Raw genomic sequence first — 10,896 nt, forward strand, 5'->3', positions numbered from 1 at the left:
ACTATTTTAAATTCATTTCTATAATAAGTAGACTTCTTTAAGACCTGAACTACCTGTTAAGAAGGTATTCTTTTGATGCTTGTCCACAGTTAACAATTTCTAAGTTGAATTCATCACTCAGGAGTCCTCAGACATTCATCCATTCAGCATATACACAAAACCATTAGTACCATCAAAGGCTGGGTCATTAAGCCTGGCTATATAGCATCTTTCTAAACCTGAAGCAAGCAGAAAATTTCTACAAATTGCAGACTTTAGCACCCAACAATGCTTTACTAACCCTATTGTATTTTCCTTCTTTATCAAACATGGAATAAAGCTTTTAAAAAATCTTCACTTGGCAGCCTACCTTACCTGTAGGAAAGTTTAATCATTAGAATAACTTGCACAAAAAAAAAAAAGGTCTTATTTCACCGAGATAATTTTAAAAATACTTACTGTTTTTTAATGTGTATAACAGCTAAAGCAACCAGAATATTGACTGACCATCCTTTAGTTCAGAGGACTAACATATTCTTCAGCCCAATGTTACCTAGAGAAATTATTTTACTGAGTGGTCTCTCTTAACTTTGCTCTTTGAGACTGCAGACTTGCAAGGATGGTTGCAATCCATGAACTGTAAACACAGATCAGTTAACTTAAACAGGAATGGAAATGTCTTGAAGTCATTTAAGGATGCTGAAGTAAGAGGGGAAGAGAGGGTAATAACATTAAGCAGGAGTCATCAATAACCAATATTAAGACAAATTAAGTCATTCAGGTGCTGCCCTCCCTCTTCTGTACAATGTTTGACAGTGAAATGCAACTCACCCATTTTCATCACTTTGCCCCTGAAGACTAAAAATGCATTCCCAGTATGAGTTCTCAAAATAAAAAGCAAATCCTTTAAATGAAAATTTAAGTTTATTTTGAAATTTTTAAGTCATTTCTATCAATTTAGACACAGTTTGACATTATCAGATCATTTACAATGATTCATGGATAAAGATTTGGCTTTTACATTCAAATGTTAAATACTTCAAAATAGCTTTGTCTTGTTATTTCCAAACCAGAAACACTAAAGAGCATTTTGTTTTGCCTTTCAACCATCTTTGTTAATTAACAGACTTTTGATATCTGCTGTAGTTCAAGGGGAACGTGCAAAACACCAAAGGAATTACTTTGTTTGAATGAAGTGAGTACCTGAATTACAGTTCCAGATTTAAGACTCGTTCACTGTAGCATCAAAAGGCAGTGCTAAGAAAAAAGACGTGATTTTTTTTTTTAAAAATATATTTTCCTCAGGTACACTGCAGAACCTGACTGAGCTAAAAGCCTCTTTATGAAGACAAAAAGGTCTTGCTATCCCATGTTAACATCATTCAGTCTTACAGTTTAGCAAGTTTTGTCCAGTTTTCATAATTATTTTGGAAACTATTATAAAATTTCATCTCTATCCTAACACAATCCTTGTATTAGTGTTTAACAACAAAATTCAATTTATCTATTAACTTAATTCTGTTGATTTTATTGCTTACTAAAGTTTATTTTCTTACTCTCTAGCACTAATTTGAAATTGGATAAACTAAAAACATTTGCAGGGAAGAGATTTGATCAATTTGCCCATTCTGGCAAGGGGGGTGTCCCTCAAGCATGTGCACCATAATTAACTGTTCCAAAATGAATTCCAGACTGCTGCTCTCCAAGAGGGACAGCCTCCCTACCAAGCATCTGAGAAGTTCAAAACTCCTCTAGTTTGTAAAAACAATGAGCTCCAAAGCCCTGGGAAAAAAGCTTATACATTTTAGACCTATAACAACAACAGGCTGGCAAGGGGAATGTCACAGGAAGGTACTCAAACAGCTCAGATTCCTTTGCATACACCTCAGTGTAACAGGTTGCTGCTGCTGCCTTCAGTCAGCAAACAGCACACCATGGAAGATCTGGGACAACAGCAGGAACTGTCTGCTGGAATCAAGCCTTTGTACTATTAACAAATTTGGGGCAGGGGGAAGCACAGATTTTGTTTTGTAAGAGGGAAATGCTTCTCAAATCTGACATAATACATATTGTCCCCCACCTTTATTTTCTCTGTCTGATGGATCATCATCAACAGTGTGCCAGAAATGCTCTTACTGCCTGATTCCAGAAGTCTGCTGTGTTTCAAGAAGCACAGGCACATTCCCTGCTCAGGTACACACAGCAGCAGGTGTGAAAGGTCTGTTACATTACAGTTTAGAAGCCATACAAGAAACACAAATGCAATCCTAATCTTCCCTGCTGACAAAGTCTGTTAACCTACTTAATCCACAGGAATGATGATATGTAGCTCAATTAAACATGTGTATTCATAAGCCTTTACAGTATACAGAAAACTCAGTTCTGTCCCCTGATGCGGTTTTCAAGTTTGTTTTTATTCACTCTTTTGGATGACTATAAATAAGTGTTTCCACTATGGAAAAGAAAGTTAGCACAGTACATTTTCATGACTGGGGAATGAATTTTTCTGAAGACACCTTCCAAAGGGCAAAAGCTTAGAAAAAACAATGTGAATGTTGAATTCAGTTCCATATAAAGTCCCTTGTAAAAATTAAAAAAAAAAAAAAACCAACCAAAAAAAACCAAAAAAAAGGAAAAGAAAAAAAGAAAAAAGTAAAGGAAAAACTGCAAGGCCCAGGATGATTTTATTGCTTTTCTTCAGTTTTTTCCTTGGTCTCTTTCTTCTCAGATTCTCTGCTCTCTTCTTTTACAGAAAGCTCTTCTAGTTTTTCAGCAACTTTATCAGCACTATCATTTTTGTCTGTGCCTGCTAAAAGATTGGTTAGGAAAAATGTTACACACAGGCAGTAATGGATTTCCCTGTTAGAAAGAGTAAAGACAAGGGTGAGGGGGGTGGGGAGAGACAGCTGGTATTGGACAAAAATTAAGATATTCTTCACTGACCACTGGAGTGACTCATTCCATTTCTTTTCCTCTGGTAATTACTTCAGATGTCAGAATTCAAGAAATACCACTCGTATATGTTAATCACTACATAAGGGCTTAATCACAGGGACTGAGCAGTGTGTAACATCTGGCCAGCTGTGCTGCTACCAATAAAGTATCCAGACAAGTCCTTAGCTTCTTGTCATCTTAACCAAAAAAAGCAAAGCCAAGTTCTCCAGTTTGAAATTGGGGAATAGGAATTCTTAAGACTGGAAAACTCCAATCTAAGTATCTTGAAGAACATTGACTGCGGTTGTCTGTTCTTAAGAAAGATGGAAATGTTTACTATATTTACATGGTGGGACACCTTGTCACACAGGCAATTCTAAAGGGAAGTGCAACAATCTATTAGAGACTTGTGAACAACTTCATACACATTAACAGCTATAAGAAAACATTAAATATTATACTTGCATGATTATACATTTGTGAAATTTGGGAAAGGGACCTGCAAGGAAGAAAGAGCACTGTGGCTGCAGTGTTCACAGTTCATTTGTGTACTATAAGCCACAAATACTTCCTTGGTAGCCTTTCCAAAGCAGTGATGTCCCAACAGCAACTGTAACAGCCTTCTACAGGAAAGAAGGCCATCGTCACTCCTGTGAGCTCTTACTCTCGCAGACAGAAAAGCACCTGAACTGAAGGCTGCAGTTCAGCACAGAGTGAGTCTGCTGGAACATGACACTCCAGGGTACTGCAACCACTCACACAGCTCAGAAATGTGGCATCGAGTTACACTGAGACTACCTTACCTTTCTTTGCTTTCTTGCCTACTTCGTTCCTGCATTCTTCAAATTTTGCCTTGAATTTCTGTGCATCTGTTTCAGTAAAGATAAAATATTTTTTCGTTACTTTTACTGCCTCACAACATTGAATACTTCTAATCTGGAAGAAAGATACCCCAGGAGAAGCTTTGTGTAAACGAAATTTTTAGGGACTTATGAAGTAGTCTAGTAAATCATACAAGATGCAAAATTCTTCAATCGCATCTTTGTGCAACAGCAATTTATCTTCTTCAGCAAGTTTACTAAAGCGGCTTATTTTGCAAGATACTCAAAATGTAATGCCAGCAGGAGCTGTTCTGTAGTTATTGCAACTCCCAGCTGTCTGTAGCCTAAAGGAATAGGAATACGATGTCAGAGACTGCTAATACAACTATACGTATGCAGAAGACTGAAGATTAGCTCTGAACTGCTATCCTTGCCAGCTACATTATACCCCAAGAGTTTTCCACAACCTGACCATAACTGGGGCTCTTAGCATCAGCAAAGGAAGATAATGCCTGTTTCACCAGTACAGCATTCAGACTCTGTACCCAAGGGCTATTCCTCACTACAAAAGCCGACAATGCATCATCTTCATTACATTCTAAGCCACCACTCGATTCAACAGCCATTCCAAGCAGCTGATCAAATTTCAGTAATGTTTCTACACAAGTAATACAAGCAACAAGAGACTGGCCAAGGAGCTTCCTGACAGCAGAACGACCAAGGTGGTACTAGCCTGCTATCCCAGGCTGGTCTGGCTGACCACAGGAGGTCACTGTTGCCCCACAGGAATTCTGAAGGCACTTTGTAACTGGTCCAGGAAGTGTTTGTATCGCTTCCTTTTCAAGCATCTCAAACAGGAGAGACACCTGAAGGACAAACTTATGTCTCTTCACCTGTCATCTGCTTAGTCAGTACTGCAAAGGGCAAACAGGAAGAAAGGAGTACTCCTTTAAGGCAGAACATTCAATAAGCTGAACAGCCTCTACCAGAAAGAGGGAAAGACTTCTCAGAGATGAGCAGTTAGCCTTTAATTTCCTTCTTGATCATGAAGCAAGCACTAAGCAGGTGGACCAGAAAGGTTTGTCTAGCTAAACAATATAACACTGGAGACTTAAGGCAAAGGAAAAAGACAAGATATACTAAGTTCTTTCCTGATGTAGTCAAATCCATCAAGTTTTAAAATATACAACCACTTTATGATCCATCTAGTATGTAGGGAGAAAAGGAAGCTAACACACTAAACTTGTGTGGCAAATTGTAAAGCAAGAAATGCAACACTTTTTCATTTTGCTTCTTTAAAAAAAACCCAACCAAACCAACAACAAAACAACATAAACCCCCTCTGCCCATAAACACTTCTTTGATTTAATCCCAGCCGATCCATTACTAGTTACTGTTCTGGTACTCGGTGTAGTCACTCCAGAAAAAGCCACTGACTAGTTTGATGGGCCTGACTAGCACTTTTCACTGAGGGTTCCATTTAATCAAAACAAAGATACGACATACTTCATTAAAAAAAAACCAACCCAGATGTTCTGCTGATGCAGACGGACCAGAAATATCAGGTCAGGATTTCCTTGTTTCTAATGCAAAAATCTAATCTTAACTACAATAGAGCACCTGAATTAAATGAAAGTAAGCTGCACATGAATCTCTTAACTGCTTTTAGTTTTATTCTAATTGGCATTGCACTTACATGAAATGGCTTATGTTAAAAAAGGGCCTAGGGCAGAAACAGTACAAATATTACTGCAGACCTAATTACTTCACTGTTTGTCAACAGATGTGGTTAAGTGATTAACAAACTTCTCTCAGATAAAGAATTAATTAGCTAACACTAGCTAACCCTCACGAAGGGGTGAGATACAGCATGTCTCCAGCAATGGTTTAGAGCAGTATTCAGGCAAGCAGGGTAACATAACAGTTTACAATCAGTGTAAGTTCAGTGCCAGTCCACTCACTCTCTGCGTTTAGAAATCGGATTGCCAGAAGTTCGGGCTTGGGACTTTCATCTGCAAAGTCAGCATGTGTGTTCCAGACCCATGCCCTGTCGCTCCCAGCGTTAGGCTTCAGCTCCATTAAGGGTGTGACTGAAAGGAAAGCATTAAAAGATGTACAGAGCACAATAATAAATGTTTTCCACATCAGCCTCCATAAATCTCAGTGACAACGGGCTGCGATGGTTACGTAAAGCACTTGACACAGAATTTCTCTGGGATAAGTACAAGAAAATGGTGCCCATGTGTATTTTTCCTTACACTGTCAAATAAAATGATGCAAGACCATTACTGTGTGAGAGGAAGCTGGATTCACTACTGTTAGGAAAGAGAGTTTAATTCAATTTTTGTTTAAAACAGATGACTGTGATACTAAGAGATGCAATCATTGAGCACAGCTCTGAAGTACAGGCAAATGATTTAGGAGGAAAAGGCATCCAGCCAAACAACACTCATTCTTCTTTTGCACACCGAAACTACTACCAAAATTAATTTTAAAAAACACTATTCCTACAATTAGTCATCAGGTTAATTCTCTCTCCCATCATTTTAAAACTGTACTACAAGATATTACAGAATTCTGCAGTGCTGCAAAGTGTTCAGTGTATTTTCAATCTGTTTGCTCCCTTCCAGTAAATGGGGCCCTTTCCCACCAAGACACTATAATTACCTCACCTGACTGACTCGAGAAGTTGAAATGTTACTTCCCACAGTACCTTAAGACTTTGTACATTACAGACATGCAAAGTATAAGCAGGGCTTTTTTTCTGGGTCCTGTCTAGTTCAGGAGAAATCTGAAGAGTCTACTCCCTTCCCTGCATTTTTAAAATCTAGAGATCAAAATATATTTTGCTCCATTTAATGCTTTGCAAAAATGAAGAGAGTCCTTTTGTCTGACTGTGAGTCAGCATAAATTCAATAAACAAGTCTATATGTAGAGCAGCTTTTCCAGGAAAAAAACCCTAAACAACTTCTGACATGAATACTACAAATTCATCAATTCTGTTTTGCATATGTGCAACATTTATTTCCCTAAACAAAAGGTTTATTCCTGCTGGTTGGTGACTACACTGCTTTCATATTTGCCATTTCTTTTACTAAACACCTGTCTCCTCTGAACACTTTGATTTCTGAAGGGATCTACCCAAGAAAACAAGCACTATTGAGCTTTGCATTAAGCTACTTCTTATTTCAAGTTATATAAATGTAGTTTAACTCCACAGAACATTATATACTCCTCATATAAAAACCTGAGTATCGCCAAAGCAAGCCAGTATCACCATATTAGTCTGCTTGTTGCGAGTTGTGCTGACTTTCAAGTTTGTCTTGCTCTTTCGTGGTTTTTTTTATTCAAAGAGGTTTCTTTTTTGAATGAGTCAGCCCAATATAACATGTTCATTTCAGTTTATTTCACAAGCAGAGAAAGGTAAACTCAGATTAGCTTAGCACCTCAGTCTGTTTTCTGATGGTTAAGGGATTGGTTCCAGCAATTCAAACATTTAGCTCCAAGTAGTAAATTATTAGATCATGTTTTTTCTCACTCTTTTACAAAAGCAAAACAGCATACATTAAATTCTTATTCCAAACAGTATTAAGGCCTACATGTTCTACACTCTATTAATCATTAAAATAAACCACACCCATTGGAAGCAATCATATAATACCCATCTATCACAGCTAAATTTTAAAGTGACTTTAGTTAGTATTAGAGCAGTATCAGGCTCTGAGGGAAAAAAGCTTCAGCTTCCTTCCATTAATAAAAATAACCCCTCATGGTTTTTGATACCTGAAACCTTGTAGGAACAGCAGGAGATAACCATACTGAATTTCTACAAGCTTATTTTTTCAAACAAGAATAAGTATAGCAATAGCAATGTATAACATACTGTAATGGTTTGCACAGATTTTTAGGGTTTTATCCCTCCGCATGAGGAGGCGAATTGTTCCCTTCTCCTTGTGTTTCAGGAGCTTCACATCACCAGTTCCTCGTTCTTTCCACTCTGGAAGGTCATTCTCAGATGCAAACCGGAAGAGCTTTGCTCGCCTTGGAGAACAAAAGATTTAATTAGCCTCCATGTATTAAAACATTTATTAAAACACCACACCTGATAGAACAGGACAGTTCTTTTTATAAGACACACAGAGGAAGAAAACAATTCCTTTTATAAGATTCTCTGTTCAACTTCAATATACACATTTAGAAACTGATATGATAAATTAAAATCTAGTAAGAGAGCATTAGGAATTATGTAATAACTGTACTAAAATTCTGGACACTCTTAGGGAATGATAAACATATTTGGTGTATGCAACCTTTTAAATTTAGGTAGCTAATTAACAGGTTTTGCTAAAGCCAGAGTTCACCATACTACCTGTTAGAAACTGACCATCACTTTAGGTATTACCAGAATCTGTATATGGAGAACTCAAATCTCTCTTCCAGATGAGCAATACCATTTGTTGATTAAGTAAAAGCAGAATTTTTTAAACCTATTTAAAGCAAGCACATCAGGGATCAAATTCAAAACACTTCTTAAGCCTTTAGGCTACATTTTTCTTCAGAAAGATCCAGCTCTCCTGATCTGACAATAAGCATAATCTAAGGATAAACTATGTTGAGGACAACAGACAGGAAATGCCACAGATGCTCCAATACTGTACTGCAGCTGTTGCTTTTATTATTTCAGCACCTTGTACATCACCCTTTACCTAGGGATGCATGGCAGCAACATCATATACATCTCATTTCTTTCCTCCCAAGACACTTGTTTCATACTCTGTGATCACAATTTCAATAATTGTTACCTAAGTTGTTGTTTTCTTTTATGCTAAACAATGCTAAAGCCAGATTTGTACTATCAGCTCCCTTCTATGGTTCCAGACTTCATTTCCTTGGGGCAATATCAACTGCCCCCCACTCAATCTCTGCCATCACAGTGCAGGCCAAGCAAGTTAGATTACCCCTTCATACAGAGATTGCTACAAGTTATGCAGCTTCTTATAAACACTGTCAAGTTTAAGCCTAATGAACACGCACATAATAGAGAGAAATATTCTACTTACATCTTAAAGAGTTCTTCCTCATCCTCTTCCAGAGTTTTTATTTCTTGCTCTGGAAGGGAAACTATGGGCTCAAACTGAGGATCGTGGTTAGAATCATCTGCATTTTCAGTAGAAGTATCATGCTCCTCATGTGCTTCCTGAGGAGTAAAAAAACAAAACACAAACTTGCTATGTACCCAAACCCTGAAGTACTCATATCTGTGTTTAAAACATGTATCACTTTTCAGCAACTAGATCTTAGTAACTGAAATACCATTATACCTGAAAACAAAGGACTTCCAAGTCAACATACAGTTACACTAAGAAACAAAAAGGTGCTCATCCAGTGCTAGGTGTTTTAATCCTACAACTCATGAATTGTGCGGAGGCTTGGCCTTGGAGCAATAGCTCTTGGTTATGGAAAAATAATTTCTTCAACAATTTTTCCTATGCAATGTGTTTTATGCTACTAAAGCCCTACTATTTCTTTAGTGCCTAATGACCCATTGTTAATGGGAAAATTAGTAAAAAAACCCCACACAACATCAAAGCAACCACCTAACCCAGCTTAAGGGACACATTGCATCATCTCAAGTTCATAATTCGGTCTTATGTATTAGAATCACCCACAGTCAAAGATATTATGAGACAGAGCTGTAACACTCATGAAATAATTTAGGTTTCTTGTTTTAAGACTCCTCAAGGAACTTTAGGTTACAGGTACATGGCCAAAATAATATTTCCTATTTAAGTTCTTTAGGAATCTGTCAGAGCATTCATTAAGCTTAAGAATGGTTTTTACTAAGTGACTAGTAGGTAAATGATAAACATCTCTAGTACTTCATACATATGGACTGCTAAAAAGCACTCAGCACACAAGCCTAGGAGGGAGATTCATATGCAAGTTTAACAAAGCCACAAAGCAGCTATCTCAGGTCAAGGGAACTGATTTGGGTTTGGGTTTTTTTGTTGCTGCTTGAGTACCAGAAAGGAAAAACAGTCTATACATCGAAGATATTTAAATAATATTTTCACTTTACAAATGGAAAAGTCCGCTCTTACAGGCTCTATTCACAATGTCCTTTATAGAGCAGGTACACACCACTTGTGCATAAAGCCACTGAAAGAAAGCAGTCTATTTTTACTACATAGTAAACAAAAGAAAAAAGAGGGGACAGGGGAAAATTAGGTAAAAAATGTTGCAAAATAAAATCTAGTTGTATCAACAACATCACACAAGCTATTGCCAGTTTTATATGCCCGGTGTTCCAACATGTAAAAAAAAAAGCGAGAAAGGCGTTACGTCACATCTGTTTCCGAAAAACAGGACAAGAAACGTTAGCTAAACTTTTATACATTGTATCTTCCTGGGTAGGTAGCACATCCCGCCTGGTAACTCATCGTGCGTTCTGCGCCGGAGCAATTAATTACACAGACCATGAGAAATGCACGATTCACAGCAGCCACATGCGAGAACGTGGATCCCGTTATCACGATACGATCCCGCCCTGCCGCGATATAAAGCACGTGGGGAACTGCTGTAGCACGAGGGGTCCGGCCAGCGGGCCGGGGGAGGGGCGGAAAGAGGGAGGAGAAAAAGAAAGAAGGGAAACGGGGAGAAGGAGCACCCGAAAGATCCCGGGTCGCTCGGGCTCCCTCATGCCGGGGAACGGCAGAGGCGGGTGGAGGGGCCAGCCCGAGGAGCCACACGTGCCCGGAAGGGCCGCAAACCGCCGGCCCCGCGGGCGCGGCCGCTCCAGCCTCCAGCAAGGCCCAGCGTCCGTCCCCCCGGGCCCTGCCCGACCTCGGCTCCCCCCGCCCGCCTCAGCCCCCCCCCGCCCGGGCCCCACCTGTTTCCGTTACTCTCCCGCCCCGGCCCTCGGTGCCGCCCCTTCCCCCCCGCCGTTCCCGGCCCGGCCGCCGGCCTGCGGCCGCCCCTCACCGCCGTGTCCGCCATGGGCCCGCTCGCCGCGCTCCGCTCGCCGCTTCCTGCCGCGCGCCCCGCCCGCCTTTACCTCATTCCCGCAGCCCGCGCCGCGCCGCCGCAAGGCACGATGGGAAACGCCCGCTCCCTCTCAGCCCCGCGCTCGTGCCCCGCCCCCGGCGCGGGCAGAGCACCGCCC

The 10,896-nt window shown here is 39.8% G+C and overlaps 1 protein-coding gene across 1 annotated transcript; it reads right to left on the reverse strand.

Annotated features, from left to right (window-relative positions):
* Nucleotides 1-884: 884 nt before the first annotated feature.
* RANBP1 (RAN binding protein 1) lies at nucleotides 885-10,838 on the reverse strand. Its single transcript, XM_082293376.1, has 6 exons — nucleotides 10,716-10,838; nucleotides 8,795-8,931; nucleotides 7,618-7,775; nucleotides 5,696-5,824; nucleotides 3,717-3,782; nucleotides 885-2,788 (listed from the first exon to the last, which is right to left on the reverse strand). The coding sequence occupies exons 1-6, from the start codon at nucleotides 10,728-10,730 to the stop codon at nucleotides 2,664-2,666; spliced, it is 630 nt and encodes a 209-aa protein (XP_082149502.1). The 5' UTR covers nucleotides 10,731-10,838; the 3' UTR covers nucleotides 885-2,663.
* Between the last annotated feature and the right edge of the window lie 58 nt (nucleotides 10,839-10,896).

Source organism: Coloeus monedula, assembly GCF_965178545.1.
Source record: "Coloeus monedula genome assembly, chromosome: 18".
In the NCBI taxonomy this organism is placed as follows: Eukaryota; Metazoa; Chordata; class Aves; order Passeriformes; family Corvidae; genus Coloeus; species Coloeus monedula.

What these genes read in the sequence shown, in the direction of transcription:
- RANBP1 (XM_082293376.1), bottom strand. An exon ending in GAGGAAGAACTCTTTAAGAT is followed by an intron (nt 7,776 to 8,794) that starts GTAAGTAGAATA and finishes TTGTTCTCCAAG; the next exon opens with GCGAGCAAAGCTCTTCCGGT. An exon ending in AGGCAAGAAAGCAAAGAAAG is followed by an intron (nt 2,789 to 3,716) that starts GTAAGGTAGTCT and finishes CCAATCTTTTAG; the next exon opens with CAGGCACAGACAAAAATGAT.